This window comes from Aspergillus neoniger (assembly GCF_003184625.1).
Source record: "Aspergillus neoniger CBS 115656 unplaced genomic scaffold BO87scaffold_5, whole genome shotgun sequence".
Lineage (NCBI taxonomy): Eukaryota > Fungi > Ascomycota > Eurotiomycetes > Eurotiales > Aspergillaceae > Aspergillus > Aspergillus neoniger.
In genome coordinates, this window is record NW_020291133.1 from 105,033 (window position 1) to 124,898 (window position 19,866).

The window sequence follows — 19,866 nt, forward strand, 5'->3', positions numbered from 1 at the left end:
GCTGAGAACAATTCTCTTGTTTCAAATTCTCAGTCTTTCATACGCTTTACTTGGGCAGTGTTGTCATTGCTTACCGTCACCGGGGAACCAGAAATTGCGGCACTTTATTTGAGTTTAGTTCACGTTCTCGCGGTCGTTGGGTATTGGTACAAAATCAAAGTCTCAAAATATTGACGAAGTGGTTGCTGGTATATCAGTCATATACCCTCGGACAAGTGGGTCGAACATATACTATCCTTCTCATGCTATGGATCGCCTTACGGGACATGATAAAGCTTGATAGAAATTAAATGGCAACCCCACAGAATACCTCACACATGATGACCTGTTACCTTCTGGCCCAAGGAACAAGGCAACCAATGGTAGAGAGCATGCTGGGATTCTCAACTCAAGCTATTTATTAGGCTATATTATTTTGAAACCTACCCTATCACAAAAAAAGACGCTTTGTCAAAATACCTCACCACAAAACGCTCTGGCGCTAATGTAGGGGTCCAAGGGTTCCAGCGATAGGAAGACACCTGCCCAGTAGACATGCACCTTGGCAGCTCCGCGCTCATGTATAGACTAAGTGCTAGGCAAACTCTGCATTTGATTCTGGAGAAGGGAAAAAAAAAAAAAAAAAAAAAAAAAAAAAAAAAAAAAAAAAAGGAAACCAGTGATATTTCATACATTGTGGATGAAAAATTTCGGCGAACGCATGTCTCTTGGAAGTGAATTTAGCGAGTGACCATGTAGCATTGGCGAGGAGATCGCACATGGCGTAGATAAATACCCGCCTAGGTTACCCTATCATGAAACATAAATGCTTATTGTCTTAGCGGGCTAGTAACTGCGCCTCAGCTGAAAGAAGATAGTATGGGTAGAAGGATATTACTTGTGGGTCTACCTGCATACTAGGTCAGCAAATTGAATCCACCCGCTTATATGGAGAGACATCTGAGAACCGGACTCCGTCGGCTATGCTGATCCCCACGAGTGTAGCCAAGGTGGCCCGTTGAGTAGCTGAAAATGAGGGTCAATTATATCAACCAATTTGTACATTGTACGGCCATTCGCATTTCTTCCCCGGGCCGACGATGTTAAGCAGTACGTCATTTAACCATTCAAGGTTGTTTGCTATATTCGTAGAATCAGGTGCAAATGTATTTGCGGCAGGGTAGTCGGAGCTTACTCTCAACTCGATTTTTCTTGACCAGCAGAGCGAACGGGGGTCTGAAAAAGTCTTAGTTCAAGAGCCGGGGCAGAGACTCATACTCGTGAATAAGATTAATTGTCTATCCTATATAATTCATCTGCTGGCATATACGCACCGACCGTAATATACAAAAGTGACCAATTCGCCCATTCGGTAAGTTGAGCTGTTCACAGTAACCCCCGCTATATTCCCTCCCGAAAGAAGCATACCAATCACAACAGCAGATCGAGACAGCAACAACATGCAAAGGCCGAAAGAAGGCCTGTGCAACATTCCTCTTCTCCTGACGCTTGGTTACTCTGCTGCATACGTCCTGGGGGGACTTGTTGAGCCGCCATCGGAGCTGGATATTGCATCGACTGTGGTGGTGGGCCTTGTGGTGGATAAGCCGGCCCTTGAGGATATCCATAGGTCGCAGCTGGCTGGGGCACTTGGGGAGGAGGACCTGCGTAGTAATTTGGCGGAGGACCAGGCTAGAGGGTGTTAATCGACTGTTTTACCTCACATAAGCTTTCAAATCTTACCGGAGGCTGGTATCGACGTTCATTTTCTGCCATGTTTCCTTGATTCGTGGATATATGACAACCTATACTAGACTCCGAGGGGCTTCCAAGCTCCGGACGACGTGTATGGCTGCTGATTTGCACTGGAGGGAGAACAATAGTGTGGAGAATAAATATCAGGAATCAGTTTATAGGAAACATGACCCATTCATGTACGCCGTAAACATCGCCGCCGGAAGAATATAACTGCCTGTTTGCACGGAGAAGCCGGAACCCGGTGGATACTTTCGTTCGTCAGGCCTCAATAACCTACCAATCGCCAACTAGATAACTCTCTTCCGAGGTATACACCATGGTCGAGCTATCATCACCTATACAAGGCCAGATGCTGGCATCTATTCGGAGAATGTAATGGGGAAACAGTCCAGCGGATGCATAAAGTTGATGATAGTCCGCCACAATCGAAGACCTTACTGGGAATCACGTAAATTGCGCCGCCAACACACCGACAGCGACGTACTATCTATGAATTCCTCTTCAGAGGGAATATTTGAAGTCTGGGAGGAACTTCTCAGGAATAATCGGATCAGCCTAATACTATTGTGACAGGAGTGGTTCCTCGTGGCTCGGACATTCACTGGAAGGCTCCCTGGGATTCGTTGCCACGTTGGCCAGCTGCACCGCCTCTACAAGACTTTCGGCCGGCGAAATATGAAATTGAATGCGTTGGATGCCCTCGCCATCTCCAGTGTGGTTCCCCAGTTGTTCGGCATGGTATAGACAAGCCTCTGCGGTGTTCGGGATGATGTCAAGTGGCGCAGGCGCCTAAATACTTTGCCGGCCAACTCGGCCCGCCATATCCGGTGCCTTATTTAAAGGGAAATATAGATCCACTCGGTATGTCCCGTCTGTCATTTCATTCTCATTCACAACATAGACCAGTACTTACTTCAGTACTAACGTTCATTTCATCAAAATATACCCCGAAGTTATCCCAACTCATAAGGTGTCAAGAATGCCGCCACCTGCCCCTATCGTTCCCGAGGGCTGGAAAGCCGAATTTGATGACCGATATCAGGAATGGTAAGCACCTACCGTGATGTTTTCGCTTTTTCCTCTCTCTCAACTCCTCCCGTACTAATGGCTCTGTTACTGTTTAGGTACTATGTCAATCTTCACACCGGACGGTCGCAATGGGAACGACCAGATCGACCAGCTCAGCCTGATGGCGCGGCTCCCCCTCCCAAGGGTCCCCCGCCCAGTTACGAGGCCACCACGCGTGATCGACAAGATCCCGATCCACGAGCTCGGGATCGTCCGGATGCCTACTACTCCTCCCCGCGACCTGCGTCGCAGTCCAACTATGTGCCGAATCGAGGGGAAGGGCCCTATGGCTACCCGCAGCCCCAGTACGGGTACAATGGCTACGGCTATAACCCTGCGTATCCCCCGCAACCTGCCTACCCCAATCAGTATCCCAATGCCTACCAGAACGGCCCCGATCAAGCCCAAGCCCCGCGCAATCAGAAGCAGAAGAAAGGCATGGGCAAGATGGGGGCTGCTGCCCTAGGAGTGGGCGGAGGATTGCTGGGAGGATTTCTGCTCGGAGAAGGCATCGAGGCGTTGAAGGATGATTTTGATGGTCCACCACCGCCAGGACCGGACTTTGGCGACTTTGGGGGAGGTTTTGGTCCCTTCTAGTGCTTGATTGTGATTATTCTCGCGAGGACGACATGATGCCTTGTAGGAGAGATGTTTATGCCAACTCGATACCCAATAGACTTCATTACAGACTCCATCAGCCACTATATCGGTGGATACTAAGCTTTCGATTGATTTAAGATGGAAAAGTGGGTGTATTCGTACACTGCGTTGAGGGGTGGAAGATACGATTCATTTTTTTTTCTCTCCTCCCTTGGTGGGTTGACAGCGTAATCTAGAACCTCATTAGATAGACTCACTGCAGGCAGTGGCAGCCAAGATCTTGTCATACCTAGCAAAATTCGTCCCGTTTTACATGTTGGGAGAGCGGGGCTAAATCCACTTCTCTTCTGGGCATTATTGCCATGGATTGTCCGTGCATACTAATTAACAGGGGAGGGGAAGGGTATGCTCCCCGCAGTGGGCTAAACCCCGATCCAAGGGACGTCTGGAAGACGATGCCCGGGTCCACCTGTGGATGAAACTTTAAATAACTTTGAATCTCTCAGAGGCATATTAATTCTGATGGGGATATAGGGTCCCCACACCCCACAAGACGCAAAATATCACTGTTAAAGTCCGCTGGATGCCAGCTAGACCGAAAGACCCCACCCGACATGTCTATCATATTAGACCAAAGGGTGTAATGATAGATTCTTCATGTTGCTTGACTCATTGAGTCCACCATCCTTTGCTCCTGCAGAAGGCCTCGGCGATTTATCTCATGGTTGAACAAGTTAGACTCCGATCGGAAAAGAAAGCCAGTGAGTGGTAGAATCCCACCAACCATCACTGTATTGTACTTAGTAGACCTAGGGTGGCAAGAATCGGAACACAACAACCACTCAATTCACCTCTTCGACACCTGGGTATCCCCAGTGGCAGACCAGTAAGTTGCAAGTGATCCTCGTGTTGTGATTGCTGGTATTCCCGGACAAGACCTGCAGCTTGACTGGAGCTTACGGGTCTCGGTTTCCGGCCCTCCTTGGCTTTTCTGGCCCCGATACACGATGATCTGACCGACACCCCGGCTTGTTGGTGCTGGTGCATCTTTGGAGGATTAGCAGACCAAGATACTTACAATCATACATTGATGCCATCTTACGCTCTCCAAGTCTACAAAGTTCTCGCCACTTTGGACAAGCGATCAGCCTTGACCTCAGTCTTTCTCAACTGGCGGTGTCAACCAAGCAGAGATCTGCCGTGCAACATTTGAACCAGTTGGCGGGTTTGCCGATCTCGCTGCGGAAATTCCCCGCGTCTTTCGTAAGCCGCGTGAGAAGCGACTAACTAGTCGAGTTAAACTAGTTTACTGGGATTTTTGTTAGTGAATAATTAATTTGTTGTCTATACCTTTCTTTCCCTTCACTGGTTCTTGGGGTGGCACCAAAGGTGGCACCAATTACGCCTTCCTCTTTCAATTCCCCCCTCCCACCGTCAGCTATCCTCGGACGACTACTTACTTCTTCGACAATCTTCCCTCAACCCTTCACGCCATCGCTCTTAATGGCGAACATGGGCGAAATGGAGTCCAACATGTCCAGCGCGCAGGAGAAGGGCCCGTCCTCCACCACGGCACTCCACGAATCACCACTCAACGATGAGGCTCGTCCCGCGGTCTTTTCCTCCACCGTTCAGGAGATCCTCTTTGTCGCCGTGGCCACCATGGCCATTGCCATGTCCTCACTCCTGACCGGCAGTGTCACCGTCCTCACCGCGCAAGTGCAGACAGATCTGGGCATGACCACCGCTGAACTCACCTGGCTGGCCGGTTCCTCCTCGTGCGCCATCCCTCCTTTCCTCCTCTATGTCTCTTCGCATATCCGTGTGTCTAATGATGAGCAAACTCTAGGCTCGCCTGTGGCTCCTTTCTCCTCTGCTTCGGCCGCCTGGCAGACCTGTTTGGCCGCAAGACACTCTTTCTCGGCAGTCTCGTCTTCTACGCTGTCTTCGCTCTGGGTGCCGGATTTTCCCAGAAGCCCCTGCAACTGGACGTGTTGAACGGTGTGATGGGTCTGATGTCGGCTGCCTCGATTCCGCCGGCGCAGGGGATGCTGGCCAACCTCTACCCGCGCCCGTCCAAGCGCAAGAATCGGGTGTTTGCCTGTTTCAGCGCCGGCAATCCTTTGGGCTTCGTATTTGGGACCATCTTCTCGGGTATCGCGACCCAGCTGTTCAACTGGCGAGCGAGCTTCTTCTTGTTGGCGATCATTTACGTCGTGGTTGTGGCGGTCGCAGTCTGGGTAGTGCCGACGGACCATGGGGCCAAGGAGCCTCTGTCCCTTCTCGCTCTGAAGAAATTCGACGTCTTCGGGACCATTCTGACCATCGCCGGGATTGGCATGTTTTCTGGCGCCTTGAGGTGCGTTACCTGACTGTCCTCATCATATCCTCATCTTTCAAGACTGACAGTGGAATCGGTTCTAGTCTTGGCTCGGATGCCCCTTCTGGGTGGAAAACACCATACGTGCTCGTACTGCTCATTCTGGGCGCGCTGTTCATAGCTGGCTTCGTCTTCTGGGAGCGTTGGTATGAATACCCCTTAGTGCCCATGTTCATCTGGCGCGACCGGGACTTCTCCTTGGTCATCACGATTCTGCTGCTGGGCTTTCTCGCCTTCCCCATCATGACCTTCTGGATCTCGCTGTTTCTGCAGGAACTCCGGCACTACTCCGCCCTCATGGTGGCCGTGCACCTGCTCCCCATGGCGATTGGCGGCATCCTGGTCAACATTGTGGCGGGGCTCATCATGCATCGGGTGTCCAACACGCTGCTCATGACGATCGGGGCTACGGCGTACACGGGGGCCTTTCTGCTCATGGGACTGCAGCATTCGAGCAGCAGCTACTGGGCATTTATCTTCCCCGGATTGCTGCTGGCGGTGGTGGGGGCGGATTTTCAGTTCTGCGTCGCAAACATGTATGTAATGAGCGCATTGCCAGCCGACCAGCAGAGTATTGCTGGTGGTATCTTGCAGACGGTGACCAAGCTGTGCGTGACGATCGGGATGGGCATCAGCACGGCCATCTTCGATGCCGTCGAGGCGGGCGGGCCCACCAGCCATGGGTACTTTGCCGGGGATGCAATCGCCCCGTACAGTGCCACATTGCTCTACTGTGCTGGAATATCGGCCATCGGTATGCCCTTGTGTGCCTTTTTACGTATCGGAAGACAGGGACATGGTGGGGATGACAAGGCGCAGGCGGCGGTGGGGAAGCGAAGCAGTTGGTGTGGGCGACGCAGAACTAAGCAGGAAGCGATCGGGGATGAACATATTAATTCGACTGTATAGGCAAAGATAGGGGATACCTCATGTGCCTTGTGTCCCGTATAGATGAAAATCCAGCCCATTGTGCCACATGTTTATTGTGATTCTCTAGGATTGTGTTAGGTACCAACTATCCCCAAGGATGTGCTGCAGGAGAGCAGTGACGTCACAGGCGAAGGAGGTTGTCTCCTGAATGGAGGGAGAAATATGCTATGAGAAGCAGTAGATAAAATAAGTAGGTACCAGATACCATTTGGAGACGATTTAGAGTTCTACAGCGATGAATGTCAGTTGGTTGTGTCAGTCCATCCGTCAGGGCAACCCTGGATTCCCCCCGCCCTATACGTCATTGCTTCGCTACTCTTCCTGCTCCCCTTCCAGATGAACTATCTGTCCTCGAAATCTCCCTTCGCAATCTCGCTTCCTCTTTTGATTCTCTCGACAATTTCATTTCATCTCACCTTCCCTTCTCCCTGACCTACTGGCTCTCGTTCCGCCATCTCCAACATCTCCCGCCATGTCTCTCAGTTCCGCGACCGGCAACCTGGCTGGCCGTCCGCCCAAGTTGACCAATGACCTCAAATCCACCGTCCAGCAAACCCAGGACACCACCACGCAAACTGCCACTCACTTGTCCGACTCGGTCCTCCCCGGTGAATTTCCTGGCGATTCGGATCACATCCATGATGCACAGCGCGACGACACCAACAACGGACCCGTGCTGGCGCCTCTCCAGCAGTGGTGTCGCCAGTCCCTCCCCCGTCTGCTCGATCGCTTCGAAGCCCATCTCGCCGGACTGCTTTCCTGGATCCTCCCAGCACCGCGCCAGGCCTGGCTGTACGATGAGGCCGCGCGCCGTCCCGCCAGCACCACCTTTCTCATCTGCCAGGCCATCTGCTGCGGTGTGCCCTTACTCGTCTTTCTCGCGGGGGTCTTTGTCTTCGCTGCGGTCGCCATTCTTCTCTGGGCGATACTGTCGGTTCTCATCCTGGGGCCGGTACTCCTGGTGGCCAGCATGATGGGCGTGTCACTGTGGGGTTGGGGTTGGTTGCTGTACGGCCTCGTCAAGTGGATCGATGAAAAATACCTGGGCGGGTTGATCTCTCGGTTCTGGCTATCGCGCATGCCATCGCCGGAGGGTCAGGATCAGCAGTCGGCAGAAGGACAAGATGGAGCCCCAGAGAAGAAAGCACAGTAAGGTGATAATGATGGTGGATGCTCTTCATTCCGTTGATGGTTGATGATTCATGACTATCTTAATGCTCGAATTTGTCAGTTCTTCTTGTATCTATAGTCGGTTAGTTCTATTCAGATTGTAAATATATTTTGAAGCAGTAGCTCGTTCGAGATGTCCTTGAAGTGCACATTCGTAGTAGCCGTTGACTGCATCAAATAGTAGTATATGCGATATGATTGTAGTAATTAAACATTTGAGTCCTTGACTACTAAGTGAGCAGTACTACTATCAAGTTGTTATATTAGATGTTAGTAATGAGTTGTTCCTGTCTAGCCCAGAATCTCCGAAGCATTTCCGCTGACACACACAATCTCGGCTACTGCGGTCAAATTTTTTCTTTATTTTCTAGCCTGAGGTGACAAGAGTCTGGAATCATGGCTCACCGGGGAGGCCCAGCATGCCCCTCTTTCTTTTCTTTTTCTTCTATCCTTTCTCGCACTAATTTCAACACTACAAAGTAGTTCAGCCCTCTCTAGATATTCACTGAATACTAGTTGTGCACCTTACGTACCGACGCACGGCAAGTCGGTCGTCCAACAGGGTCCAACAAGATTTTTTTTTTCTGCTTCTTTCACGGCCCCCTCCCCTCGTCTTCAGGACAGCCTCAGTGTTGATTCTTCATCGTAAGTGTTGAAATTAGGGATATGATATCAGCATTTTAGGTAAAGGAAGCAATGGGAAAGTAAGTGGGGATCATCCTCTCCTCTCCTCCATCTGGCTCGGGGATCGACCATGGTTAGTCATTGGCCAGTAATCAACCATTCTTTTCCTTCTCCTCCCCGCGGAGATTGAATGACCTGAGCAGAGAAGAATGCTTAACTCCATCTAATCGGCCAACCAGAGCATCGGACATTATCGGAACTGGGTCTTCTCTACTATCTTTTTTATCTGATGATAATCGGTTCCGCGGCCGGTGCCGGGGCCTGTTGTAGGGCTCCCGCCAAAGCTTCCCCCCAACTTAAATTTCTGCCCTGTTCCTACCCTCCAGGGGCACCAGTTTGATCCCTCCGCAAAGTCAGTCTGCAGAAATTCCAGCCAATGCGCGAAAGCACATCCGACAAGAGGGCGACAGAAACGGTGGTGGCCGACCAGGAGATGGAAAATGGTTTGCCGGCAGCCTACCGTCCCACGCGTTGGCAGAGCAATTTGACCATCCTGAGCTGCGTGAGTCAAAAGCCGATGAACTTTCATTTTCCTCTCTTCCCCGACTAAGATTTTTCGGAGAACGCGTCGCTAACCAGTTTCTCTGACAGTATATCGCCAATTTCAGTGATGGCTTTCAAAACCAATTGGCCAACCCCACCAATGTCATCTTCAAGAAGCTGCTGGGCAAATCCGGCTACCCATCGGAGATGCAGACCCGCATCAGCAATTCCCTGCTCATCGGTGCTATCCTGGGAGTGGTTGTGCTGGGATACGTCTCCGACATGGCCTCCCGACGCGCGGGTCTCCTCTTCACCTCGGGCCTGGTCACCATCTCCACGCTGATGGCCACCCTGGCCCTGCAGGTGCACCCTTCTCACAACATGCTCTGGTACTTTGTCATCGTCCGTGGCATCTGTGGGTTTGGCGTGGGCGGGGAATACCCTCCCAGTGCTGCGGCCGGTCTGGAAGAATCTGACGATGTATGTTTCCCGTCCCTTTCTCCCCTGCCAGCGCACTAGGAAGCAGACCACGATGAAGAACTTCAAGAATGTGCAGCTAAACCAGATGTTTGTATGTAGTTCAAGCGCCGCTACCGAGGCCCCGTCTTCGTCTCCTTCACCACGCTGATGGCCACCACCGCCTCTCCCATTTTGATGATCATCTACCTGATCTGCCTCAAGGCCACCAACAACAACCTGCCCGTCACCTTTCACGCCATCTACAGCATTGCCACCATCTTGCCCGCCATCATCATGGTCTTGCGGTTTTTCATGACCGACTCGACCTTGTACCACCATTCCAACTTCAAGCGCCAGCGGAAGCCCGCCCGATTCTACTGGGTACTGGTGCGCCGCTACTGGAAGCGCCTCTTCACCACCTCGCTGGCCTTCTTCCTCTACGACTTTATCAATTTCCCCAACAGCATCATGTCGAGCACCATCATCTCCTCGCTCGTCAAGGATGGCAACATCCAGACGACCGCCATCTGGCAAGTCATCCTGGCTGCACTGCCCGTCCCCGGCGTCATCGTCGGCGCCTGGCTGACCAATTCGATCGGTCGCCGGTACACCGGAATGGCCGGATTCGCGGGCTACGTGGTCCTAGGCTTCATCATCGGTGGCACCTACGCCAAGCTCTCTCAGCACATCGCGGCCTTTGTGGTGCTCTACGGACTGCTACAGGCCTTTGGACACATGGGGCCGGGCGCTACGATTGGCCTCATCTCCACCGAATCCTTCCCCACCGCCATGCGCGGCATGGGATACAGTGTGGCTACGGCTTTCGGTCGCACGGGAGCGGCGGTGGGCACGCAATGTTTTACACCCTTGCAGGATGCCGCGGGAGATAGCGCCACATTTTACCTTCTCGGTGGCGTGGCGATTCTGGGCATGATTGTGTACTGGTTCCTGCCGGAAAGCGGGAAGTTGGATCTGGAGAAGGAGGATCGCGAGCTGGAAGAGTATTTGGCTGGGCATGGGTTCGTGATGGAGAAGAAATACTAATCTATACTTACTAGTATATATGTCTGTATAGACAGCGTTTATATCTGAAATGTGAAATGACAACGATTATGACGGCGCTATCGACTGTTAGATTCGCTCACATGACCTATCCTAGTCGTAGGCGTATCAAACTCCTATGTTTCCTTCGAAGCTATTCTATGCTAATCCATCCCCCAGCCGGGCCCAGGTGGATAGCTGTGTTCTCAGAGTCCGCTAGTCCAGAAAGATCTGCTGGGTGCCTCGTTTCCATGCCCCCATTCCTCGTAACCACTACATGTTCAGCCCGTTTTCGGTAGGGTGAAAACTCTCGTCGGAAGTATACGGAAGGCGCTTGTTGATGGTTCCTTGGTTTCGCGGGTTAGGTAGGGCATGTAGTACCCCAGCCCAGCCGATTGCTAGCAGCAGAAGATGGGCGCGCAACATAACCGAGGGGAATGGCCAGGATACGACTGGATCCTGTGCGATACCATTAGCTCTTTTCCTCCTCCTTCAATGCTTTGCGCTACCGGTCCAACGCATTGTGAGAGGGTACTTGTGATGTAGTGCCGGTAACACGTTTCGCAGGCGACACGATGAGACCCTGTCATTGATGATTTGACATAACCTTCGAAGGTGCCTGATCACCACTGTGCAGCTTACTAGCAATCAGATATTCAGCTAAGCTGCAAGCCGAAGATGGGATTGGCTGCTCTATTCAGCGAGTGCCTGCAGTACCATATTTATCTAACCACGTGCCGCATTTCTTCAATTGAGTTCCGGGAATAATTCACCGGTCGGACCGTCGATTACTTTCTTCACGAATGAGCAGACCGAGAAGTATTGGTCATGGTGAGATGTGACCAAGGAGACTGCCGTTACTTGTTGGTCACTGCCATCTCAGTCACTCCGAGCCTTTCCGAAAATGGTGAGTGTAATCGAGAGAACATTATGACAAAACAAGTTCACTTCGGAAGATCCAATAAATGTTGTGCTGAGAGTGGGGAGTTCTGTGAAGAACCACGATGGATGCAATTCACGCCATTCCAGCCCGTAGCAGCCATGATGATGACATGCGACCGGGACGATCGAAATAGTTTAGTAGCGAGCAGGATAGGTCAAGACGGGCTGACACGCGACCCACGCGGGGAGACGATAAGCCAGACAGAATACATTGTAGATAAACTAGATAAACTAACGCGATAGCTATACGATCCAGCCCGCAATCGAAGCAACGAAAATGTTCTCCTCGCCATTTTGGGGCTTATCACGCCATATCCACTTCCGCCTCGCCTGCCAATCAAACCTTCGATATCCTCAAACTATCCCTACCAGATTCTTCTCTCTTGTCTCTCTCCCTCACTTCTCTTAACGTTTGTTTAACTACTCGATAAATTAAATACTTCTTCTGCTGCAGGGCTCGTCGATCCTTGCATTCCGATCAAATCAACTTCCCACTAGAATCTGCTAGTTGGTTTCCAGCAGTTCTCACCCTACACCATGACGGCTCCTCCGATGTATCGCCAGGAGAAGCTGGAAGAGGCGCCCACTGATGTGGCCGAGCTGACATCCGATGAGTCCACTTCCATCGAGATCTGGAATGCCTTGGTGACCGAAGGTAAGCTGCAACTCAATTCGACATCTTTGGGAAGACCGAGACTAAGTCGCTGGGATGGCGGGATATAGACCATCAACATGAGATTCAACTCCGAACCATGTCCTGGCAAAAGGCCGCCTGGTTGCTTGCCGGAGACCAAGTCTGTCTGGCTATCATGGCTCAATCCTGGTCACTCTCGTAAGTCAACAGAGATTTTCGTCTATTGGCCCGCGAACTAACCACCATCATTGGGTCCCCTTAGCGTACTGGGTTGGGTACCCGGCATCATTACCATGGTTGTGTCCGGCGCTCTCTTCTGGGTCACTTCCCTCACCATGCACAAGTACATCATGAAGCACCCGCAAATCAAAAACATTTGTCAGTAACTCCTCTCTCCCTCTCCCCTATGACCCCTGTGATGGAATATTGAGGCTGACTCGAGTTTGTCTTCCCCGGAACAGGTGACTTTGGCTACTATGTCTTCGGCAAAAGCCAAACCGCATACATCTTTTCCGGCTTCATGTTGCTGGCTAACAACATCCTGCTGATTGGCTTCCATATCTTGACTGGAGCCAAGGTGCTGGATACTTTGTCTGATCACTCTCTGTGTACCGTGACCTTCTCCGCGATCGTGATGGTCATGGGCATCGTCCTGTCCGCTCCGCGAACCCTGCATCATGTTTCCTTCATGTCGATGTTTTCGGGTAAGTTATAATCCACTCCACTGCAATGTCTGCGCCTTGTATTTCGCTAACAATGTCAGCGGCCTGCATGGGCATTGCCATCCTGTTGTTCCTTATTTTCGCTGGCATCGAGAAGGCTCCCCTGGATTATCCGACCGATGGACCTGTGCGAACATACGCCTTCCCCTTGCCTGGCACCAGCTGGGTGGATTGCATGAATGCCGTCTTGAACATCACCTTCCTCTGGGTGCCGCAGATTCTCTTCCCCACCTTCATCGCCGAGATGGAGCATCCGGAGGACTTCCCCAAGTCACTGGCGGTCCTGGCTACCATTTCCACTATCCTCTTCATCATGCCGCCCGCCATCGGCTTTCACTATCTGGGCCAATACGCCACTGCGCCCGCCTTTGGCAGTCTGGGCCTCGCGGTGTACAGGAAGGCCTCGTTCGGTTTTGTCATCGTGCCCACGCTGATCATCGGCGCCATTTACGCCAATGTCACCGCCAAGTTCATCTATTCCCATCTCCTGGGCACCTCCAGACACGCGCACAGCAACACCGTCGTGGGCTGGGGCGTCTGGGCCCTGGTCATGATTGGCATCTGGGTGGTGGGATTCATCTTCTCCGAGGTCGTTCCCAGCATGGGCGACTTTCTCTCGTTGCTAGGTGCCGCCTTTGACTCCTTTTTCGGCTTCATCTTCTTCGCGGTGGCCTACTGGCATCTCTACCGGGGGAAGCTTTTTGTGGGACTCGGGCGCACCGCGATGACCCTACTGCATGTCTTCGTCATGGCTTGTGGCTTGTTTCTGTTGGGACCGGGATTGTATGCGGCAGTAGAGGCCATCATCACGGATTATTCGGGATCGGTTTCCCCGGCGTTTAGTTGTGCCAGTCTGGGGATCTAATGGGCGCTGTGATTCTTCTTTCTTACTCCTTGTATTGATTCCTCGTTGCGTCAGCATGCTCCGCCAAGGTTGTTATGATCATGACTCTCTCCTCCATTATCGAGATTTATAGATATTACTTCCCATAATTTTAGCCAGAGGGGCTGTTCCTTCCGTCAGCACAACGTACTGGGCGTCTAACACGATATAGAAGATATTATATTAAATCGGAGAGGTGTATTGAAACGAATAATGCAAACCGATGACCGATCAAATTACTCTCCCGCAGATAGCTTAAACGTCTGGTGAATGCTGACCTGGTTTCCATGATACCAGGCTTCTCCCTCCGGGTTCAGTATCTCCTGGCTGCTATTGGCATCACTTCTTGGACTCCCAGCCATCGGTGAGGAAACTGTGGTGACGGTAAGATGGTCCATCTGACCGGGAACGAGGTCAGGACGCCAATAATGAGGATCGCGCATGCTCTTCTTCGAGGCCTCTCCTGTCCAGCTGGATAATGCGTAGAGGCCATCGCTAGCCTGTTTGCCCGGAACCCGACGACCTTGGGTGCTGGTATTCTCGAGGAACCAGCGGCATAGAGCGCGTAAAGTGACGAGACTGCCAGCCGTAATGCCAAGACCGGTCTCGATGATGGACCAAATGGCGATTTGATATGTGGAATCTGTGTCGCGTCAGAAAATATGCATTACGCCAGGAGCTGTGGAGTGGTCACTCACAGAGGAAATCGGTGTCACCATAGTGATGAAGAAAGGGGAGTCGAATGATGACAGCAACACTCGCACTGGAACTGGGTTAGGACATCACGACTAGAGCATCTCAACGAACAGACACATACATGGCTCCGAGGCTGAGAATCACGCCCAGTGCGACCTTGGTGCGACCATTCATCTGCAGTCGCCAGATCAAAAACACGGGCAAAATGCCCAAAGTGAGGTCGCAGAAGATGGTGATGGCACTGTACAAGTAGGCAATGGCCAGCAGGGTCCCGATCGACAGGCAGGTTCCCGAATGAGTGGGTTCTAGACGCAACCAGAAGTACGAGACAGGGTGGCAGTCAAAGAGCAGGACTAGCCAAAACATCAGGCCGATGGCTGTGACAACTCCAATGATGGTCCACAGAATGATGCGATGCGCTTGGCGTACTGTCAATCGCAGCAAAGCGAGCGCGATGGACACTTTGGCGACAGCAGAGGCCCAGAGATATAACATTTGACCCAGCCACCACCACTACAGTTCTCCGTCGTAGCATTAGAGGTTACACACAGACAAGTGAAGGAGACGGATGCCTCTTACCAGCATGGCTTTCTCTATTGTCTGAACACTGGTGAAGTCCAGCATCTTGTGACCCACTCCGGTTTTTGCTCCAATCATGCAGCAGACGTTAAGGAAGATGAACAGCACCTGCCGGAGACTTAGTTATTTTTCTGTTCCTCCAGCATCATACATAACACCTGTCAAGGCGACAGTACCAAAGCAACAATCATCAGCGCGTCATCCCATCCGAATGCCCGCACCAAGTGTACACGGACAAACGTGCGCAAAGCAACTGCAACCGTACCTATCCCCATCATCACCGCCGCAACGACGAAGATGGCGAGGCTGCGGCCCGCCAAGGGCAGCGATTCACTCATCCTGAACCACACGAGATGTCTTGGTGGATGCAATTCGGGGACGGGAAAGGAATCAGAGTGTTGCGGTGCACTCAGGGAATGTCGCGACTTTTCATTGCGGTGGGCATTTGGCCCGTGGGCCCGACTGGATAGAAATTGGAAAATGTTGCTGTTTCAGCCACGCGGGTCCGGCTTTTGATGTGCACAGAGCAAGCCATGATGGTTGAAGAGTCGTAGCGAACCAGTGGAGCTGTTTGCGCCTAGGGGCGGCGTTCCTGACTCTGGGCAGGCCTCAACTGCCTGGGTTAGGAAGGCCATGACTCTGGGCAGGCCCACCAGACCTGTATGCGAGATTGGCCCTGACTCGGTGTTTTGAGGCTGGAACCAATGCGATGGGAGGATGGTAGTGCCAATGCGGGCGAGATCGATGCTAGCGGCCCTCGCTACCAAACACTCGCCGCCAACCCCAAGCCCGGCAGTCCGGTTCATCCGGAGGACAGTTAAATTTAGTGTATATTCTATCATCAGGAGTTGATGGAAGGAAGATCTTGATTACTATAATAAACACCACGTGGAGGCCTCGTCTCTTCGGCCTCCCGTCCAACAGTCCGTCAGAGCGTGCACAGGGAGAGAGCACAGATCCCGATGAAGCTATTGACAACCGGCGCCCTTTTTGGATACAGAAATAGAAAGGGAGACCCCACAGTATGACGGCGATTAATATATCAGCAGTTATTACTATATTGCCATGTGGAAACCTCTACTGATCGAGCACCATCTCGCGCCAACTATTTATCGATAATCTCCGTCCCCATTCTTCGCGTCGACGATTACTTCCTCCATCCCTTCTGTCTCCTCCCAGTCATCCAAACAGGGTGGCTCACTCCACGTGGCTCACCGAAGCCGCGCTGCTGTCCTTTGACGCATCTGAACCTGCTTGGGCATTCTTCTGTCGCTCGTACTCTGCCTCCTCGCGCTGTCGGTATCGCCAGGGGCGCTGCGTGGATACTGCGTCTGGATCCCGCGTAACCAGCAACGGTGGGTTCGAGCGATAGTAGTCGTCCAGATCTTCCAGAGTCCGATTTGCTGCACCGAGTCAGTGAAGGGTGATTGAGAGGGAGATATGATCGACTCACAAGTCTCGGGGTAGAAGAAGTAGAAGATGGGCAGAGAGGCCGCGTTGGTGACTGTCCAGACGATCCAGAACCGCCAGCCAATCTGCTGGATGCCAATTGGTGTGATTTCAACAATGGCAAAATTGGTGATCCTATCGCATGCTCAGCCGCCGTAAAATAATCCGCGCCAACTGCAAGCTGCACCTACCAGTTTGTCGCTGTCGACACGGCTGCACCCTTCGTCCGCATGGGCAGCGAGTTAATCTCGGTCGGATACAGCCAGGGCACCCCCAACATTCCAATGCCGAACGCGATATAATAGAGGAAGAAAAACGCGACCGAAGCAGTCGCATATCGTGTGTCTATTTCGGCAAAGCGGAGCAGAATAGTGATCACCAAGAAGCAGACGAACTGCCCGAAGGTGGAGAGCAGCATGAGACCACGTCGGCCAAATCGCTCAACCATCGTGACAGCCACGCTGGCAAACACGAAATACACCGTCGCATTGCATGCGCTGAGCAGTCGCGACATGCTGTTGGAAAGTCCGACCGAGTTGATGAGCACCAGCGGCAGATAGTACGACATGATATTGATCCCTAGGTGCAGTTAGGTCGACAATTCGAAGACACTGTATCACAACAACTATCGTACCCTGAAACTGCTGCAGCGCCTGTGAGCCGGCCCCCAGCAGCAACCGTCGCAAGGTTTTGGTATCGTTGGTAGAACGGCCAGTCAATAGATCCCGCCAGGGCACCGCATTTTCTCGCTCATACTGAATACTATAGACGATCTCGCGATGCTGCGTTGCCACATAGGGATCATCTTTCGGCTTATCCTCGATGCTCGAAATGACGTGTAAAGCTTCGTCTGTGCGACCGTGGCATAGCAACCATCTGGTTGTGTCAGTGGACTAACATGAAAGGGTCTCTGTGGTGCGCACATACCGGGGGGACTCGGGCAGCCAGGGAACCGTGGCAGCGAGAACGAAGATGAAGAAAAACTGAAGGGCAATCGGAAGTCTCCAGGCCAGAGCTCCGCCGTGGAAGGAAAGCCCGTAGTTGATCCAGTTGACGAGCATGAAGCCTCCGACATTCAAGGCCATCTCCATAATGACCAGTCGGCCTCGCCAGGAGACCTGGGCAGTCTCGGTCTGCCAGATAGGTGCTGTGGCGGTGTTGATGCCGTTTCCAATTCTGCAGCTGTCAGCGAACGCCATACCCCGGGTATGTTATCTCTGACCCTAGGATGATTCGGCCAACAAACATCTGAGCGAGATGATACGAGCTCGCCTGCAGAATGGTGCCAACCGCCATAATGGCTGTTCCGATCAAGATCGACTTTTTCCGACCGAGCTGTTCCGAGATGGCAAAGGCGCAGAGGGCCCCGAGAAAGCAGCCGACGTCGTAGATGGCTGTGACGGTCGACAGAGTGGAAGTCTTTGACGGTCCGACCAAATCGTGGACCTCGAGAAAGTTCTGGGTAACAACCACACCACCTGCCGCGCATCAGATTATGAGATCTGGGAAGTCATTGCCGAGAAGACGTACTAAAGACCCCTTGGTCATACCCGAACAGGGTCATATCCGTAGCACAAGCAACCTAGACAGTCAGTACTGGGCACTAGCTCTTTGCATACGCTGATCTTGTACCGTAATCCAAAAGGTCAGCCATCCTCCGACAAGCCCAAAGTAGGGCTTCCTTGCAATTGAGTCAGTCATTGTGGGCTCAGTATAGCTATATTGGCCAGACTGAATCAGGGTGGGGGGCATGCGCTTGCCCCATGGCTTGGGAATAGATGACGAGGGTGGCAACTCGATGGTTACGTTACTAGCTGTTGGGGAGAGCAATCAAAGGCTTCTTAGTTTCTGCCGGAAATGGCGTCATAATAATGGTTGATAGTCATACACGTCCTCCTGTTAATAGCCGAGGATAATGAGGTTAAGCTTCATCCCCCACGCTGGTCGATCTCCGTGGAAAAGAAGGTTGGGCAAAGAGGGAGTGGGAATGGATGCAGATGAAAATCCGGGGGGCATGAGAGAAATGCGGGGAAGATAAGATCTCGGAGAACATGCGTCGATCTTTTTTCCTGTTCAGCCTGTCAGCTTGCTTCTATCCAGCTGTTCAGTAGATCCTCATGGCTTAATCGCATTGGTCGGCGCATTCCTTTCGGCAACGTTGAATCGTTGCTATCCCGTGCATTCTTCAACGGGCGCTGCCAGATCTCTTGTACGACATCAGATGCTATTAACGTCGGATCCATTACCTCTTTTTGCACTCCCTGTAGAAAACTCTGATACAAGGGAGACGCTCATATACGTGATTATTGCGCCTGATCTTCATAACTATAACCCCATATCGCCGGAAATGAACTTAGAAGCCCTGGCTGGATGGCTAAGAATGTGGAGGAATCTTGTTCGCAAGCCTTGAATAATTTATGAACGTGGACATGACTCAAGCTCGACGATTGCTCCGAGTCACTTGAGGGCTGCTCCATGTTAGGTCGCTAGTATGTTATTGCCTTTGCTCTGCCATGGTGCAGTTTTATACCTACCTTCACTGCTCCCTCTTACCCCTCTTTTTTTCTCATATTCTGAATACTACTCCCTATTTCTATGAGGTAGTCTAGCGCAACGCTTATCTTCGAGGACGCTGCTGGTGACCCGAGCGGAACTAATCGCTCTATCGCTTCATCGAAGCCCGTACGGCTATGAATGGCACAAATGCTAAGGATATTACATGGGTACTTAATTCACTGCGCATTCTGACCTGCACATTATGGGAAGGGACAACTCATCAAGACGGTTCACGATGTGGCAGCCATTGCATCGGCTGCTGTAGTGGCACATCGGCCAACACATCTTGGCCCAGACGGCATCCTTTTCCTTAAGGTGCGGGCATTCCAGTTATTGGGGATTCCGGAGATACCGAGTATAAGGACCTAACGCGATGCGGGACTCCGTGATTCTGCAAGGCACTGCGATACACCATGTCAGGTACCTGCAGAGTGCAACTCCTACCCCTCAGTCCACACCAGAAGAATACCAATACAGGAATTTGTTTTTTTATTCAAAGGTACTACATCTTTTGAGAGAAGGCTGTCCAGCGTCTCATCTGAGGTGCTCAAGTAGTTCCCGGCTTCCTCGAATAGCACATCATAATGTTCTTGTTCACACACATATATATACCAAATCTCTATATACTATTTTCCTTTCCCACCTTTTCATTCTAGAGTGGAAGAACAAGGAAAGAGAAGAAAAGAATGAATAAAATAAAACAAGAATAACACAGAAGGCTACGATGGTTATGATGGCGACGATGAAAAAAAAAAAAAAAAAAAGGGAAAAAAAGAAAAGGCAACAGGATTTGAAACTAACCGTAGTACTTGGGACATTATGAAGACTGACGCAATGTGCTCTCTCCGCAAAG

The 19,866-nt window shown here is 51.7% G+C and overlaps 8 protein-coding genes across 8 annotated transcripts; 6 read left to right on the plus strand and 2 right to left on the minus strand.

Moving 5' to 3' along the window:
• The first annotated feature begins 1,310 nt into the window (after nt 1–1,310).
• Nucleotides 1,311–1,844, plus strand: BO87DRAFT_373358 (uncharacterized protein). Its single transcript, XM_025622522.1, has 2 exons — nt 1,311–1,671; nt 1,723–1,844. Exons 1-2 carry the CDS (start codon nt 1,440–1,442, stop codon nt 1,791–1,793), a joined length of 303 nt encoding a protein of 100 aa, XP_025483128.1. The 5' UTR covers nt 1,311–1,439; the 3' UTR covers nt 1,794–1,844.
• Nucleotides 1,845–2,614: 770 nt separating this feature from the next.
• On the plus strand, nt 2,615–3,500 carry BO87DRAFT_373359 (WW domain-containing protein). The gene is made up of 2 exons (XM_025622523.1): nt 2,615–2,784; nt 2,862–3,500. The coding sequence occupies exons 1-2, from the start codon at nt 2,717–2,719 to the stop codon at nt 3,400–3,402; spliced, it is 609 nt and encodes a 202-aa protein (XP_025483129.1). The 5' UTR covers nt 2,615–2,716; the 3' UTR covers nt 3,403–3,500.
• Nucleotides 3,501–4,827: 1,327 nt separating this feature from the next.
• Nucleotides 4,828–6,694, plus strand: BO87DRAFT_351509 (aminotriazole resistance protein; the record flags this gene model as incomplete). Its single annotated transcript, XM_025621138.1, has 3 exons — nt 4,828–5,231; nt 5,255–5,764; nt 5,830–6,694. The coding sequence occupies exons 1-3, from the start codon at nt 4,909–4,911 to the stop codon at nt 6,692–6,694; spliced, it is 1,698 nt and encodes a 565-aa protein (XP_025483130.1). The 5' UTR covers nt 4,828–4,908.
• A 288-nt stretch (nt 6,695–6,982) lies between these two features.
• Nucleotides 6,983–8,002, plus strand: BO87DRAFT_373360 (seipin co-factor family protein). Its single transcript, XM_025622524.1, has one exon. It carries the CDS (start codon nt 7,188–7,190, stop codon nt 7,866–7,868), a length of 681 nt encoding a protein of 226 aa, XP_025483131.1. The 5' UTR covers nt 6,983–7,187; the 3' UTR covers nt 7,869–8,002.
• A 943-nt stretch (nt 8,003–8,945) lies between these two features.
• Nucleotides 8,946–10,555, plus strand: BO87DRAFT_422528 (metabolite transport protein; the record flags this gene model as incomplete). The annotated part of the gene is made up of 3 exons (XM_025627122.1): nt 8,946–9,071; nt 9,161–9,532; nt 9,632–10,555. 3 exons carry the CDS (start codon nt 8,946–8,948, stop codon nt 10,553–10,555), a joined length of 1,422 nt encoding a protein of 473 aa, XP_025483132.1.
• Nucleotides 10,556–11,773: 1,218 nt separating this feature from the next.
• On the plus strand, nt 11,774–13,872 carry BO87DRAFT_373363 (amino acid transporter). Its single transcript, XM_025622525.1, has 5 exons — nt 11,774–12,149; nt 12,218–12,326; nt 12,391–12,506; nt 12,590–12,832; nt 12,892–13,872. The coding sequence occupies exons 1-5, from the start codon at nt 12,032–12,034 to the stop codon at nt 13,713–13,715; spliced, it is 1,410 nt and encodes a 469-aa protein (XP_025483133.1). The 5' UTR covers nt 11,774–12,031; the 3' UTR covers nt 13,716–13,872.
• A 90-nt stretch (nt 13,873–13,962) lies between these two features.
• On the minus strand, nt 13,963–15,346 carry BO87DRAFT_448073 (pectinesterase precursor; the record flags this gene model as incomplete). Its single annotated transcript, XM_025628278.1, has 5 exons — nt 13,963–14,376; nt 14,432–14,496; nt 14,551–14,942; nt 15,009–15,116; nt 15,185–15,346. 5 exons carry the CDS (start codon nt 15,344–15,346, stop codon nt 13,970–13,972), a joined length of 1,134 nt encoding a protein of 377 aa, XP_025483134.1. The 3' UTR covers nt 13,963–13,969.
• Nucleotides 15,347–16,205: 859 nt separating this feature from the next.
• Nucleotides 16,206–18,158, minus strand: BO87DRAFT_448080 (sugar porter family MFS transporter; the record flags this gene model as incomplete). Its single annotated transcript, XM_025628279.1, has 8 exons — nt 16,206–16,411; nt 16,462–16,592; nt 16,649–17,036; nt 17,092–17,333; nt 17,385–17,639; nt 17,680–17,935; nt 17,988–18,039; nt 18,090–18,158. The coding sequence occupies 8 exons, from the start codon at nt 18,156–18,158 to the stop codon at nt 16,206–16,208; spliced, it is 1,599 nt and encodes a 532-aa protein (XP_025483135.1).
• Between the last annotated feature and the right edge of the window lie 1,708 nt (nt 18,159–19,866).